This window comes from Ascaphus truei, chromosome 9 (assembly GCF_040206685.1).
Source record: "Ascaphus truei isolate aAscTru1 chromosome 9, aAscTru1.hap1, whole genome shotgun sequence".
Classification (NCBI taxonomy): Eukaryota; Metazoa; Chordata; class Amphibia; order Anura; family Ascaphidae; genus Ascaphus; species Ascaphus truei.
Window position 1 is genome coordinate 66,053,491 of NC_134491.1, and position 17,724 is coordinate 66,071,214.

General features: G+C 48.6%; 1 protein-coding gene across 1 annotated transcript in view; it reads left to right on the plus strand.

Annotated features, from left to right (window-relative positions):
• MOV10 (Mov10 RNA helicase) overlaps nt 1-17,724 on the plus strand; it is a 78,101-nt gene that overhangs the window by 58,953 nt on the left and 1,424 nt on the right. The window contains exons 16-20 of the mRNA XM_075615280.1: nt 6,418-6,609; nt 8,573-8,638; nt 10,431-10,556; nt 11,334-11,422; nt 14,559-14,680. Coding sequence (XP_075471395.1) covers nt 6,418-6,609; nt 8,573-8,638; nt 10,431-10,556; nt 11,334-11,422; nt 14,559-14,680 — 595 coding nt within the window. The remainder of the gene's footprint in view (nt 1-6,417; nt 6,610-8,572; nt 8,639-10,430; nt 10,557-11,333; nt 11,423-14,558; nt 14,681-17,724) is intronic.

The following is a 17,724-nucleotide window of genomic DNA, read 5'->3' on the forward strand; positions in this document are numbered from 1 at the left end:
CATAGAAGGACAAGCCGTGCTGAGGCGTGTGGACGCTCAGCGCTGAGCCCCTGCATCCTCAATGAAGATGCCTTGAGAGGGGGCTCACGCGAGCGTCCGCAGGCGTGCTCAGGCTTTGGAGTTTTCAGCCGAGCGCCAAGCTGTTTTTCAGCGCGCTGTCGGCTAAAAACATCCAATCAGCCTTCAGCAGTGTCAACGTCACGGCGCCGTGACATTGACGTCAGTGCGTCGCGGGCGATTGGCCCAGCGACGTCACTGCCCCGCCTCCAACCACCTCCCCCCCGGCTCCCTTCGTGCACGCTGGCTCGCCTGCAAGTCCGTGCAATCGCACTGACTGAAGCAGGCGAGCCTCAGCGTTAGTGCGCCTCCGCTCTCCCCACACCTCTATGGCCCGGGCCTAAGTTAATATACAATTCCCATGGCTCCAATCAGTCATTGACTGAGCCATGTGTGCTGAAGCAAAGAGATACTGAAAACCTGACGTATTGGTGGCCCTTGAGGACTGGAGTTGGGCACCCCTGCTCTAGGTCTGCCGGCCAGCGCACACCACAGTTTCACCTCCCCTAAACAATCTTGCGCCCCCCACTTTGCGCACCGCTGCCCTATGGCACAACATAGATACATTTGAGGGAGGGTTAAGGCCAGGTACCTTCAATATGACCCAGCCCCTGCTTGGTGGGTTAACATGCAACATCAAAAGAGTTACATAAAACATATTACATTGAGAAGGTCACTGGCAACTTGCAACATTCTCAGCTGAACAAAGAATTAACCCCTGGTCCGTGAAATGCGGAAACCAGGCTTCACAACACATATACTGTATATCTACTATATATTTCTGAAAGTGTCCTATGTGTCCGGGTCTGTATGTGTCTCCCTGTGCCCCTCCCCGTGTCCCTAGCGGCAATCTCATTGTACCTTGGGCCGCCTGCCCCCGCACACCTCTCATTGGCACACACACACACACACACACACACACACACACATCACTATACACACACACACATCACTATACACACACACACATCACTATACACACACACACATCACTATACACACACACACACACACACACACACACACACATCACTATACACACACACACATCACTATACACACACACACACACACACACACACACACATCACTATACACACACACACATCACTATACACACACACACACACACACACACACACACACACACATCACTATACACACACACACATCACTATACACACACACACATCACTATACACACACACACACACACACACACACATCACTATACACACACATCACTATACACACACATCACTATACATACACACACACACACACACATCACTATACACACACACACACACACACACACACACACACACACACACACACACACACACATCACTATACACACACACACACACACACACACATCACTATACACACACACACATCACTATACACACACACACACATCACTATACACACACACATCACTATACACACACACACATATCACTATACACACACACACACACACACACACACACACCACTATACACACACACACACACACACACATCACTATACACACACACACACACACACACACACACATCACTATACACACACACACACACACACACATCACTATACACACACACACACACACACACACACACACACACACACACACACACCACTATACACACACACACACACACACACACACACACACACACATCACTATACACACACACACATCACTATACACACACACATCACTATACACACACACACACACACACACCACTATACACACACACACACACACACACACACACACACACACACCACTATACACACACACACACACACACACATCACTATACACACACACACACACATCACTATACACACACACACACACACACACACACACACACACACACACACACACATCACTAAACACACACAACCCCCCCACACACACGGTGTTACATACATTAGCGGGGCTCACAGTGTTAGCAGCACATCTCCCGCTCTCTTCCCCACCGGTCCCGGAGGCTCCGCCTCTCCCTGTTTCCCGCGCTTTCACCTCCCCCCCCCCCTCCACGTGGGAGCTGCCGGACGGGTGAGTGAGCTGCCGGACGGGTGAGTGAGCGGCCTTCACCTCCCCTCACCCCCCTTCACCTTGGAGTGAGCGAGCGCGCGCCAGGGACACAGCGGGGGAGCGGCCACAACACGCTGCCTCCCGCCTCAGATCCACGTGGGAGCTGCCGGACGGGTGAGTGAGCGGCCTTCACCTCCCCTAACCCACCCCTCACTCCACTTCCCCTCCCTTCCACCTCCCCTCCACCTCCCCTCCACCTCCCCTCCACCCCCCTTCACCTCCCCTCCACTTCACCCCACCTCCACTTTACCCCACCTTCACCTCCCCTCCAACCCCCCCTTTACCTCCCCTTAACCTCCCCTCCACCCCCCCCCTTAACCTCCCCTCCACCCCCCCCCCTTAACCTCCCCTCCACCCCCCCTTAACCTCCCCTCCACCCCCCCCCTTAACCTCCACCCCTCCCCTCCACCCCCCCCTTCACCTCCCCTCCACCCCCCCATCACCTCCCCTCCACCCCCCCCTTCACCTCCCCTCCACCCCCCCCCTTCACCTCCCCTCCACCCCCCCCTTCACCTCCCCTCCACCCCCCCCCCTTCACCTCCCCTCCACCCCTCCACCTCCCTTACACCCCTCCCCTTCACCTCCACCCCTCCCCTTCACCTCCCCTCCGCCCCCCCCTTCACCTCCCCTCCACCCCCCCCTTCACCTCCCCTCCACCCCCCCCCTTCACCTCCCCTTCACCTCCCCTCCTCCACCCCCCTTCACCTCACCTCCACCCCCGCTTCACCTCCCCTCCACCCCCGCTTCACCTCCCCTCCACCCCCGCTTCACCTCCCCTCCACCCCCCCCATCACCTCCCCTCCACCCCCCCCTTCACCTCCCCTCCACCCCCCTCCCCTCCACCCCCCCCCCTTCACCTCCCCTCCACCCCCCCTTCACCTCCCCTCCACCCCTCCATCTCCCTTACACCCCTCCCCTTCACCTCCACCCCTCCCCTTCACCTCCCCTCCGCCCCCCCTTCACCTCCCCTCCACCCCCCTCCCCTCCACCCCCCCCCCTTCACCTCCCCTTCACCTCCCCTCCTCCACCCCCTTCACCTCACCTCCACCCCCCCTTCACCTCCCCTCCACCCCCGCTTCACCTCCCCTCCACCCCCGCTTCACCTCCACTCCACCCCCACCTTCACCTCCCCTCCACCCCCACCTTCACCCCCCCCTCCACCCCCACATTCACCTCCCCCTTCACCTCCCCCCCTTCACCTCCCCTCCACCCCCCCCCTTCACCTCCCCTTCACCTCCCCTCCTCCACCCCCCTTCACCTCACCTCCACCCCCCCCTTCACCTCCCCTCCACCCCCGCTTCACCTCCCCTCCACCCCCGCTTCACCTCCCCTCCACCCCCACCTTCACCCCCCCCCTCCACCCCCACATTAACCGCCCCCTCCACCCCCACCTTCACCCCCAACTTCACCCCCCTTCACTATCCCTTCACTCCCCCCTTACAACCTCCCACCTTCCCACCTCCCCACCACCTCCCCCCCCCCCTTCCTACCACCTCCCCCCTTCCCACCACCTCCCCCCCCTTCCCACCACCCCCCCCCCTTCCCACCACCTCCCCCCCCTTCCCACCACCTCCCCCCCTTCCCACCTTCCCACCACCCCCCCCCCCTTCCCACCTTCCCACCACCTCCCCCCCTTCCCACCACCTCCCCCCCTTACCACCTCCCCTCCACCCCCCCTTCATCTACCCTCACCCCCCCTTCACCTCCCCCCCAGCCCCCCACCTCCACCCTTCCCACCTACCCCCTCCGCCCCCCCCCCCCTTCACCTCCCCTCCGCCCCCCCTTCACCTCCCCTCCACCCCCCCTTCACCTCCCCTCCACCCCGCTTTCACCTCCGCCCCCCCTTCACCTCCCCTCCGCCCCCCCTTCACCTCCCCTCCGCCCCCCTTCACCTCCCCTCCGCCCCCCCCTTCACCTCCCCTCCGCCCCCCTTTCACCTCCCCTCCGCCCCCCCTTCACCTCCCCTCACCATCCCCCAACACCCCCCCCCAGCACCCATCCTCCTCACCTCCCCTCCGACCTCCCCTCCGCCCCCCTTCACCTCCCCTCACCACCCCTCCGACCTCACCTCCCCTCCTTCAATGCCTTTCGTCCGCCCTCCTGCCTCTGCCTTTCGCCCACCCGCACTTCTGCCTTTCACCCGCCCACCGCTCACACCCCTGCGCCACACAGCCGCCGCACGCACTCAACAGACACCCGCCACTCGACACACACCCGCCGCCTCTCACCCACCCCACACACTCGACACACACCTGCCGCATCCTGCCCCTACGCAACAATATCACTGGCCAGCTGTCACCCGCACTCGCCACACACCCGCCGCCTCACACCCTAGCAGGACCCCGACCCACAGCCTGCACTCATTACCCACGCGCCACCCGTACTGAACACCCACCCGCCGCCTCACACACGCTCACACCCTAGCAGGACACACGCCTCACATTTTCACATCACTTATGTCACCAAAATATACATTGTACTGTGGTGTGTTTACAATAAACCATTTGTAAACAACATCGTATTACATTTTCTTCCATCTTTCTTTTCAACATTATTATCCAACCTTTACAACAAATAGTCACCTATTGTTCCACGATTTATAAATAATACTACCTATTACGCATTTACATCCCGGGCAACGCCGGGTCTCTCAGCTAGTATATATATATATATATATATATATATATATATCACAACAAGAGAAAAAATATAAGTGCCAACCTATCACTATATAATATCTCTATAAAAATAAAAGGTGATTGTAAAAATAAAAGTAAAAATAATACAGATAAGAATAAAAAACCTATGCTAAGCACAGTGGATAGAATAAAAATTAATGTATTAAACTAATAAAATGCATAAAAAATACATAAAAAAAGAAAATGTCCAGAAAAATATATATAAAAAATATATACAAATCCCAAGATATTCCAATTGCTATCCAAAAGAGTCTCTGCAGCCCGAGTGAAGGGAACACCACTTCCTTGGGATATCTACAAAAATACAGAAAAAACACAGGCGCACTCATAGCGTAAAATTGTATAACAATAAATTTATGGAATATGGGATAAAAATACACACTCACAAACAGAGCTCAATAAAATGCATTTTTGAGTACAACTCAGCCCGTTCAGACGCAGGAACCCAAGGAGGAGGACTTCGGTTTGATGTCCGCGGTGTGTCTTGCCACAATAGCCCCTCTATGTTCCAGCAGGGACCGAAAGCCACGAGGGACGCCGCCTTCCCCTTGCTCCGGCGCTACACAGAGCATACACTGAATCAAATCTCGCGTGAGCTCGATGACGTCAGCGAGGTTTCAGCCGGGGAGAGTTCACTATGTATATATATATATATATATATATATACACACACAAAATATTGCAATCAAACCATGTAATACAGGGTTTACAAAAAACAATTATAAAGCCACAAAAAAAGCTTATTTTGGTGCATACACACACACACATATATATATATACACACACACACACTGTACATATACATATAAACACACAAACATACACACATATTTTGAAGGCATCAGTCGCTTTAAACTCATACATAAGGCTGCGGCCTGGGTGGAGCGAACCACGCGCTCATGCTCAGCACGATCAGAGTGATAACTCTGAATGCCCTTGGCCAGGGTGATCTCGCATGACGTCACGGCGCTCAAGCGCCAGCGCTCCCAGCCTGGCCGCAGCCAAAAGGCGCTTGGCTCGCTCGCCACTTTAATGTAATCTAATGAGCATGGCCACACTGACGCTTCGTGCGCACGTGCACGTGCGCTCGGCAGTGCTCACGCTTGGGGCGACATGGAAAATTGATTTCCAAGCGCTCCGAAGGGTCACATGACCCAAAATTACGTCACAATAGTTCCTTCAATAACACGCCCCGATCCAGCCAATTACACACCTCCTCCCCTAAACGCCACAATCCCCCTCCTCCCCCCCCCCCCCGCTCGCACTCGCAAATTGCAAAAGGGCATCCGAGCGCTCATGCTTGGAGAGTTGGTGATGTCATCGCTCTCAAGCATGAGCGCGCTCAGCAGCAGCGTGGCCGCAGCCATAGACAGTCATTAGTGTGATTCGGTGCTACAGTACTTGGGACTTATGGATCTTGATTGCGAAGATATTAGGTGATTGTGTTTGGTACAAGTCAACATATAAGAGAAGGCAGTTTCTGTCCAGAATGAGTTTGCAGCCCAGCTGCATTCACTGACCTGTCTTATTTTCCCCTAAAAGGGATTCCCAATCATTTTCCATGGCGTGCTGGGGAAAGAGGAGCGGGAAGAGGACAACCCTTCCTTCTTCAACGTGCATGAGATTCATGAGCTCAAGTCTTACCTCAAAGCTCTGCTGCAGACTCAGGCCAAGAAAGGACTGGCCAAGATCTCTCCCAAGGACATCGGTATCATCTCTCCTTATAGGAAGCAGGTGAAGCCAACGTGACTGCTCTCTGCACTTCCTGGCAGTAGAAAGGAATCACCTGTTATAATAGCGCTAATTCCACTTTTGACTCAGATCAAGTGTAAACACCTCATGCTAATTACTGTGGGAAGGGATCCTGGAATGTATCTGCCCAGCACTGAACGCAGTTATAAAATAGATTTGAAAACAGTGACCAGACTATGGCTCTCCGAACATTGTACATAAGCTTTCTTTGGGCTATATTTACTAGAGTATATATCCAGGGCTGATGTCAGTCCTGAAGAAATATATCGGAGCTCGATGACAACATGTACTGCTGCGACCAGCTTTATTGCTGCATTTGCCCGTCTGGTCCCGCGGGTGTTTTCGGGCTGGCGCCGAACTTGGCCGCGCGCCAGCCCATCTTCCCCGCATCTTCCCCTCCCCCTTCCCTTCTCCTCGCGACCCCCTGGCTGTTCCACTCCGCTCCACGCTCTGGATTAATAGCAAACCCCCTTACCTTCAGCCTCCTTCGGGGATGCCTGGCGTCTTCGGGGATTCCTGGCGCACGTGACCGGCGCACGTGACCGGTGCACGTGACCGGCGCACGTGACCGGCGCACATGACCAGCGCGCGGCTGTCGCGCGGCACGCTGCGAGAAAAAAAATCCGCGTCTGCCCGCACATTGCGGTGGCGGCCGCATGAGAATAAACTCTGCCGCCACTGTAGTTGTGAGCTTTGAGCATTGAAGAGCTTATAGTAGTGTCAATTTTGTATAGCCATATGATCAAAGGTATATATATACGCACTTCCTTCTCTGTCTACTATTAAATTTAAATAGAAGAAGAGGCAACTGGCTATCCCAAATAGTACCAGTAGTTAGCCTGTAAGGTACTCACAGTTGACCTTTGGAGTCCTGAGAGAGTAGGGAGAAGGAAGGTGAAGTCCTGGAGAATCCGCAGCTCCAAACGGTAAGTGCAGCGTTTGAGGAGAGGAGGAGGTGGTGTAGCATATGGGTCTCTCCTATGAACTCCGCTGATGGCTGTTAGTCCCTCCGATCTGGGCTCCGTCTGCGTCTCTGTAGCACCATGTGTGCGACGCGATGGCGACTGGAACACCCACAAACAGCTGACACTGCCCGGCTTCACTGATGTAATAACACCGTGTGCTTCCATAGACATGCGCAATAGAATAGAAAGGGTCCCGAGGGAGAAGCAGGAGCACAGCTACTCAAAACACTGGCGGAGGCAGGATACAAAATAAAAAAAGTTTATTGGCTAAAAACCAAATACATGGGTAGTCCTGGCAGATACTCTGACACGTTTCACGCACAGGGCGGTTTGTCAAAGCGCTGTGCTCCTGCTTCTCCCTCGGGACCCTTTCTATTCTATGGCCATATTTACTAAACTGTCTTCTGCCATAGAACACCTTCCAGTACTGGAAAAGATTGTACAGTCCACTCAAGTCATTAGGTTGTAGCGGGTCTTCCAGTGCAGAAGAGTGTCTAGATGCAGAAGATTGTTGAGTATACACTGGTCTTTATGCAAACATGGGAATGTCCCATAAAAACAAAGAAAACAAAGACTGATTTAAAAATTATGAGCAAATAAGCAGGATTTCCATTCATTTCATCTTTTGTGTTAAATACTAACTTGGTAAGATGACCATACAGTACTATGTTTATATGGATCCAGATGTTCTGTTGAACACTTGCCACCTATGGATCCTTATTCGGTATGCAGTGAAGCCACTTCCCAGTGTTGGAGAAGAGAACAACTGTATTCAAATGAATGGGACTGGAGTCTTCCCTAGCAAAGGGAAGTGTGTATATCGAATAAGGGCTTATGTGCCAATGTTTCACTCCAGTAAATGGCTCAAATTGTTGAGAGGTTAATACAGTAGGATCAATAGAGGGTGCGTTTCATGCCATAATAATGCAAAGGGCTTAATCTGTTATACCCACAAACTGATAATCATTCTCTTCTTTCAGGTGGAAAAAATTAGCCAAGCTATTGATTTGAAACTGAATTATGTGACTGACATCAATGAATTGAAGGTAAGAAATTCAAATCTTACTTTCAAATGCCCCTCTAAGAAACTTTTTATGAATGTGAGAATCTGCATTTCTATCTCTAGACTCTAAAACAAGTGATATGCTTTTTAATCATTTTTAATTTCTGCTAATTAAAATAACAACTTTGCTACACTGTCTTTTATTCCACTTTGTCCCAGGGGGTTACAGATTATTTTAAGTGGTGAATTACCGGTGTTTGTCTTATGAGCTGAAACATAAACCATGAAACGGTTTTAGTCCCAATTGTACCTGCTTCTATTGCATTTCTGAGATTAGCGAGTTACCTTCAGATACCTGGTGACCCCATGTCAAATAGAGATGTAGCTTCCTTGTTCTCTGTGGTGTGATACGCTGAATAACTAACCAGACCCATTCTCGGAATGGAACAATTTGCCGCAGCTCACTTGCCGCCGCCGACACCAACCACTAAGGTAAGTTATTAAGGGGTTAACTTTAAGTGTTTTAGGGTAAGAGCTCCGATGGTGGGTTTTAGGGTAAGGGATTAAGGTTTTTAGGGTGAAGATTAGCATTAGGGGTTAAGGTTAGGGGATTGTAAGGGCTTTTAGGTTAGGGGGTTATCTTTGTGGTAAAACAGCGGCAGTGACATAACTTGGTTGTGGCGACAGTGGCGTAACTGCTGCCTTGGATGTCCGGGGGCCCCAGCTCAGGGGGAACCGGGTGGGCTAGGGGTCCTGAAGGGAGTCGTAACCCCCCAAGCTGTTCAGAGGCCCTGCGCTTTTTCACACAACAATGATACTGATTGTCGGGGGAAAGAGAGGGTCCTCTGTAAGAGTGTGGCCCTCCTCCATCGACGTCGCAGCGTCATGTGAAATGATGTCACATGGTGAAGCGTTGCCATGACAACACGCTGTCACGGGACGCAGTGACGTAACATGGCAACACGTTGCTATGACAACATGCCATCACGTGATGCACTGTACGAGGGCCAGCAGATAAGTGAAATACCTGGGAGCCCCTTACACTTTAGTTATGCCACTGAGTGGCAAGATGGCTGCAGAGGAGTGGCTGCGGCAAGTTGTCCTAGACTGACTCATTCTGGCCACTTCACATCTGTTTTCCATTTTCTGCATTGGCTGCCTGTAAAATGGCAGATTTATATAAAGATTGGCTTGTTGACATACAAAGCACTACATAACCAGAGTCCCAGCTATCTTTAAGAGCTTCTAGTTCCCTACACTCCCATTCGCTGTCTTCAATCTGCAGGTGAAGGACTCATAATAGTTCCCAGAATCTCCTTTACTTCCTTTGGGCCCGAGCTTTAAGCCGCGCTGCTCCCACTCTCTGGAACAGTCTGCCTCGTCCAGTTCGAGAAGCCCCCTCTATGGAAATCTATAAAAACAGGCTCAAGACCAACCTGTTTCCCTGGGCATTTCATAAACGACCCACAACCTGTACGGCATTTAGTAACTACAGAACCGTCCCATCCTGTATTGTATCTTTCCTTGTGTTTCAACTCTTGTATAATCTTAAATGTTTTCTTCTTTTTTGCTTTTTGCCATTGTGAAGTCCTTTGCATCCCATTGGGAGAAAAGTGCTATATAAATAAAGTTATTATTATATATTGTAATATTCTACACCAACACAACCATTCAATCCTCTGGAAACTCTAAAGCATTCTCCGTTATAGTCAGATGTTGTGTTATCTGTGGGGGGGATGGGGGGGGGGGGGAAGGGCAGACGATATCACGTTCTAAACGTGGTTGGTTGGAGTGCCTCTCTTCTCTACTCTGTTTCTATCCTTGGTCCCTCACAGGTTGGGTCCGTGGAGGAATTCCAAGGCCAGGAACGAAAGGTGATTCTCATATCCACTGTGCGAAGCACAAAGAATTACGACAAGCGTGATGAAGACTTTAGACTTGGTTTCTTAAAGAACCCCAAGGTGAGTGGCAGGAGAGGAGCGGGAATAATAATGAAGTGTCATTAATAAGGGAAAGTAGTGGTACTGGGCTGATTGTGTACAGAAATGTAGTAGTTTAGCACGTCTAATGATAGGGGCAAAACAGCTACTTTGCGCTATAAGAACAGTTATTTTCAGTGTATGCAGAGCTGTACGTGGCATGTTCCATGCACCGAGTCTCTGTCCCAAAGAGATTACAATCTCATTTTAGTGACTGAGCCACAGTGCGATCATGCGACTTGCCCATCACATGGAGACCTGACACTGGGATTAAACTGGGCTCACCCACTTCAAAGGGGATTAGAGTTGTGCAAACGTCTTCACCGCCGCGTTTTACACAGTTTTCTCTTAAATTGTGCGTGGCTCAGGCGTGCAAAAACAGACTTAAATGCCACCAGATTACCAGAAAATGTTGTGATGTATACCAGAAGTTAGCAAAAACGTCAGTATATCGTGCAAAGGGCCGTGTGACCTGATGCCGTTTGATCAGTGTTGATATTCGCAATGTACACTGACTACTAATGCTTGGCAATTTTTGGAAATCCTGCCATTTTCGTGTAATTTTTCAGGGGGGAAAATTAGCAGTGAATTTTCGCCTGTTTCTGCTAATTTTATTTGGCATGTTTGACATTTAACACGGCGCTTTGAGCATATAACAGCACCAATCAAGACATTCACATACAGGTTGTTACAGCTACATATACTGACCGCTCTACCCAAGCTCCATGTCACAGATCTTCTCTTCCTCTTCCTCCTTAGAGGCTTAACGTGGCCATCACAAGAGCTAAGGCCCTCCTAATTGTGGTGGGGAACCCAATCATACTTAGCAAGGATCCCAACTGGTCCCGGTAAGTGAGAGACTATAGACCGGCTGCTTTTCTGTTTTGTGCACATTCCGATGTTCTAGACTTTCCCTAAAGCTTAGTTAGATCGGTACGGTTTTAGCTGTAAGTTTGCTTTGTTCCATTTAAATGTTAGCCCTATTATAATGTGTAATGCGGCAGGCCTAAGCTAATAGGGGTCCGTGTTAAAATGGATAAGAAGTCAAGAGTGACTCACCGCGAGTGCTTATTTCCCAGAATCCCTGGCTGCAGTGGAAGCCGTGTTTGCTAGGAGATAATGGGGAATAGCAGGGTTGCAGAGCTGTCTGAGACACGTGAATGTGCTCACAAGTGATATTTTTATTTGCTGTATACTGCACGGTGGAGGTTTTTTACACTTTTTTTTACCCACCATAACTTTTTAAATGTCTGGTTAGGCCTTTAATACAAATAAAGTGGTCTGTGTATCAAGGCAAAGTAGGGTTTACTTTGATGCACAGAACCATTTTCTATTTCCATCTGCATCAAAAGTAAATGGAGCTTGTTAATAATTGCTTTAATTAGATTATTGGTCACATCACGTTACAATGTGTATCATGCAGCTCCTCCTATGGACACCCAATATCACAGGTTGACATACTGTACGCAAGTTGAAATTGAAGTACCTTGATGCTAAGGAAGCAGGATCAATTTGCCTCTCTCTGCATCAATAACATGCGTGTGCGAACACACCGCTTCCTTTTTGCACATTGAACATTTTTAGGTACTGATTTTGTACCAACAAACTAATCAAATTAATTCTCTCCTCTGCAAAATTAATGGACTTTTGTGTTTTCCTTGCAGTTTTTAATAATAAAATTGGTTTTATGGGAGTGAATGGACCACTCCTTAGAAAATACATTATGGAGCTAGAAAAAGTGCAGAGAAGAGCCACCAAATGAATAAAAGGGATGGACAACCTGACTTATGAGGAGAGGCTAGCTAAATTAGATTTATTTACATTAGAAATGAGGCGTCTAAGAGGGGATATGATAACTATAATAAAATATATTTGGGAACAGTACAAGGAGATTTCAAAAGAACTATTCATCCCACGGGCAGTACAAAGGACACAGGGTCATCCCTTAAGGTTGGAGGAAAGGAGATTTCACCAGCAACAAAGGAAAGGGTTCTTTACAGTAAGGGCAGTTACAATGTGGATTTCATTACCCATGGAGACTGTGATGGCAGATACAATAGATATCTTAAAAAAAAAGGTTGGATATATATTTAGAAAGGAAAGGTATACAGGGATATACCAAATAAGTAAACATGGTAAGGATGTTGATCCAGGGAGAAATCTGATTGCCGTTATTGGAGTCAGGAAGGAATTTATTTTTCCTCTTATGAGATACCAATGGATGATATTTCAGTGGTGTTTTTTATTTTCCTTCCTCTGGATCAATATACTGTAAATACAAATCTAGGATAAGTACAGTGGCGTAACTACTGTGCCGTTAAACTCCGCAATGTGGGGGGCCCGAGAGTGCTGGGAGGCCTTGCCGGCCTATGCTGGAAGTAGGGCCCAAGTCGGGCTCACAAGTTCCTCGCCGGCTGCTTCTTTCTGCTCTGTGCTCTCTGTTTGATGCAGGGACGGAGCCTTCACTGCACACAGACAATCCCTCCTCCCCCTGCCTGTTTTCCTGCCCCAATCTCCAGCAGCTCACGGACCGGAGCAGGCCTATTCCCCCCCCCCCTCCTCCAAGTAAAAGATTGGGTGATTGTTGTGATTGTGCATGTGTGTTGTGATTGAGTATGTATGTGGGGGAGGGAGCCCTGGGGGGAGGAGCCCTGGGGGGAATTGAGTGTGGGGGGAGGAAGTGTGTGTTTATGGTGGGGGAATAGAGTGAGGAGCAAGGCTGTGGGAGGGGGAGAAGAGGGGAGAAGAGTGAGTGAGGGGCGAGAGAGGTGAGGAAAGAGAGAGGAAGAGTAAGGCTGCGCTTATACAACCGGTGACGCGAGCGATGACGTCACCTGTCGCCGTCGCTATTGCAAAAGTTGTAGTTTGGAGACGTCACTGGCTACGAGGCGGGAAGGCAGACGGGTGGAGAAGCTCCCTGATTGGCTTATAGGCCAGTTACATGTGGAGACCGTGTCTCCAAAAATCAAATTTTACTGACTACCAGAATTTTGGTAATACTGTCGCTCCATCACGCCGTCGCGTCCACTATAAGCGCCGCCGACAAAGCATTTGTTTTGACGCGACGTTGCACTATAAGCGCTGCCTAAGAAAGGAAATGAGACATGGGGGTGGGAGAGAGGGGGGAAGTGAGAGGGGTGAGACTGAGAGGGGTGGGACTGTGAGGATGAGAAGAGGGTGTGAGAGGGGGGTTCACACAAGGCTGTTGACATGGGGATCCCGGTAGAAACTAAATGTGTTTTTTGTTTGGTGGGGCCCTTTCAACATTTTTGCAGGGGGGCCCAAAAAATGTAGTTACGCCCCTGGATAAGTATCTATTGTCTAAATTTAACATAACTTGAACTTTTTTCAACCTCAGCTACTATGAAACTATGTCAATTCTGCCCTGTGTTAAATGTGCCCATAGTCCAAGCAATTAGGTCCTGGTGGAAGGGGGAAAGGCCGGCTAGGAATATTGCGGGGTTCGCTGCAGGACATGTGGTGAAGGGCCTCTTACCTTCTCCTTCGGCATCTCTTCCTGCAGGGTTCCTCATCATGGCACCGCGACGTCAAATGGCGTCACGTGACGCGGTGTGGCGTCATGTTGTCATGGCAACAAGGCACCAGAGGCATCCTGTTGTCATGGTGATGCAACGCCATTATAAGGGACCCTGCAGAAAGAGAAGGTGAAGGTAAGAGAGTTACAGAGGCCCAGCTCTCTCCCCAGCAATCAATTTAACTGTTGTGGGGAAGAACGCGGGGCCTCTGTAACTGTGGGGCTCGGTGCAGATGGCACTGCCCTCAGCCGACCCTGCCTCGTGGGTTTGGATGGGTAGCAAATGCAGACTCCAGTGACCTTTGTTTTCTTCAAATGAATTAGAACTAGATTATTCCAAATCCCCAACCTCAAGAGCTTGCACTCTAATTGCAGGTATCTGAGACACTAAGAGGCAGAGTCATTTGTTTATCATCTTAACTGACACTGCTTCCTGTCTTTGTCCCCAGGTTTCTGAATTATTGCACTGATAATGGAGGTTATAGGGGATACCCCTATAAAGAAGATTTGATGAATGAGGGAGACCTCGAAGAACTTTTGAGCAGCCTTGATATTGAAGATACACCACCTAGTAAGCATGAGAAGCGCACTCAGTAACAGCTGGCGTAGAGTAAAAGCTTTTAGCCAAGTAACAGCCATAAACCGTGCAGTGTTTCCATAGTTCAAGATCGTTTTTCATAGGTCTGAAACTTCTAACTCAGGCCAGCAGTAGATACAGTGGAATTAACCCCTTCTCTGCCAGAGGCGAGCAACACATCGACCAGGGGTTAATAGACAGGGCTTTCATTAAACTGACTCATAGCTAACTGCCAGTGTGTTTAGACTGTACCCATGCTTTTGCATGTGTATACTGCAACTATCCATGTGCTATACATCTGTACCTTTTTGTATTTTATTTATTGACGTGCAAAAATGGTTTACCAGGAAGTAATACATTGAGAATTAGGAAGAGGTAACCTCATATGAGGAATAAGCGGAGCACTGCAGGCACGCCTGCAGGCCACGGCCCGAAACGCGTCAGAGTGAACAGCTCTGCTCCTTTTTTGTGATGTCTCTAGTCACTTAATAAATTTGATTTTTTATTATCAATGGTGTGCCGTTTCCACATGCGTCCAACCCTGCCTGCAGTGCTCCGCTTATTCCTCATATGAGGTTACCTCTTCCTGCTATCATTTACTGGATGCACGCCTGGATGAGCTTTTACCTGCAATTATTGGATATAGGCTCCGCTGAGCCTCTACTTAAACAGTGAGTTATCCATGGATTTCTATTATACCTTCTAGTACCAGATATCCTGTGTGTTCTAAGTAGTTTCATTTAAGTGTGGAGGTGAACGGGGGTGCACTTTTACCTTTGGGTATTGTGTCCCCCAAGTACCCCATAAACCCCACTTTTATTAGCCTACCCAGGCGACTACTATATCATGAGCTACAGGTGATCATTGTCTTGTATACTATCAATGCCCTAAGAGCAATAATAGAATATATCTTCAAGATGAATGTATATTGCTCACTAACAAGGGATTCAAAGAAGATTATTGATGAAATTATCTACCTGTGGATTGTATTCTGATGCACCGATGCATGGACTTTATGTCTACCTGTACACTACATTGAGAATTACCTCGCGTTTTCAAGGATGTCCTGGGCACAGGGTTGTGATAACAATACATGGTTACATTAAATGAACAGAGTTATACATTATATATAACGACATTGCATGCACAGTTAAAGATAAAATATGTTATAGGCGCATGTAACAGTTACAGACCAGATTAAAATGTGAGATAACTTTAGTTTTGAAAGAACTTAGACCTGTGGCAGGTTTGAGAGTCTCTGGCTGATTGTTCCAGTTGTGAGGTGCACGGTATGACGGATTCTTTGTTGAACCTTGGGAATGTGAACAATCCTTTAGAATCAGATCTCAGGTGATACGTGTGGGGTAGGGGTGAGGAGCTTGTTCAGATATGTGGGTATCTTGCTCAGAAAGTATTTGAAGGCAAGACCGGAAAAATCAACTATGCGCCTAGACTCAAGTGATGGCCAATCTAATTCTCTGAGCATTTCGCAGTGATGTGTGTTGTAGTTACATTGGAGGACAAAGCGGCATGTTGAGTTGTAGAGAGTATCTAGTTTGCCAAAGTTAGTTTGGGGTGTTGTACCATATACAATGTCCCCATAGTCTATAATTGGTATTAGCATCTGCAGTGCAATGCGCTTTCTGACCAGCTAGCTTAGGGGGGATTTGTTGCTATAAAGTACATCTAGTTTGGCATACGTTTTGGATGTCAGGGTATCAATGTGCAACCCAAATGTTTAATGGGAGACAAACCATATGCCCAGATATTTAAAACTGGTGACAGGGGCTAGGATGGTGTTAGAGTTGGTTCTGATCTGTATCTCCATCATTGATAGCTTTAGCAATTTAGCCTTGGTCCTATATACCATTGTTACAGTCTTGTTAGTGTTTAAAAACAGTTTTTTGTGGGAAATCCAGTTTTCAAGTCTCGAAAAATCCGATTGAAATACGTGTCCAAGGTCAGAGAGGCTAGGGATATGTGCATATAAGATTGTGTTATCCACATACATGTGTATTGAATCTCCCTTACAAGCTGTAGGAACATCACTGATGAACACTGAAAAGAGCAGGGTCCCCAGAACAGAGCCTTTTGGGACACCGCAGGTGATATCCAAGGGGTTAGAGTCCGGAATAGACACAAATTGTGATCTACCCGATAGGTGTGATTGAAACCAGTTTAAAGAATGTTTCCCTATTCCAGAGCACTGAAGTTTGTTAAGCAAGATAACATGATCAACAGTATCAAAAGCCTTTGCAAAATCTAGGAATATTGCACCAGTATATTGCACCATTCCACACTGGATATTATTGAAACTTTTAGCAGGGTAGTTACCGTGGTGTGTTTTGGGGTAAAGCCAGATTGGCGTTGGCTAAGGAAATTTGTCTTGGTATAGTAATTGCTTATTTTGGAGTGGACACGTTTTTCCATGACTTTTGATAGTATTGGGAGAACAATGATCTGTAGTTGGAGACAGTATTTTTGTCACCACTTTTGAAGATTGTGACAAATCTGGCAGTTTTACAGGTCTTATGGACATGGCCTGCAGAGAAAATAGAGTTGATTTAGCTTGAAAAGCAGTGGGGCACCGAGTCGTAGAAACTTTGATTGCAGTAAGTCAGGTCCACATTGGCTGCTTCGTTTTAATTTGACGAGCACTTGTGTAATCTCTTCAAATACTGAGACAAATTGAAAATTGTGGGCAGTGTTGGGAGTGGGGCTACATGTGTTCTCCCAGATTGTGCTTCATGTTTGTATTTCGGGTTGCCCTTTGCTCATAGGGAAGTAGCACACCCCACAAAGTAATCAATGTCGGTGGGATTCAGCAGAATAGTGTCATCATTTTTGATGGTTGATGGTGGCTAGAAGGCTGGAATATATTGTTGATGACCTTCCAGAAGTTTACTGTATTTGATGTATTTTGGTAAAGATGGTCAGAGTAATATTATGCTTTTACGTGTCTCGTTTGCCCTGTGTATGTATTCTGCAGCTATAGTTAAGATCCTTGGTAGTGCCAGTTACGCAATAATATCGGTTGT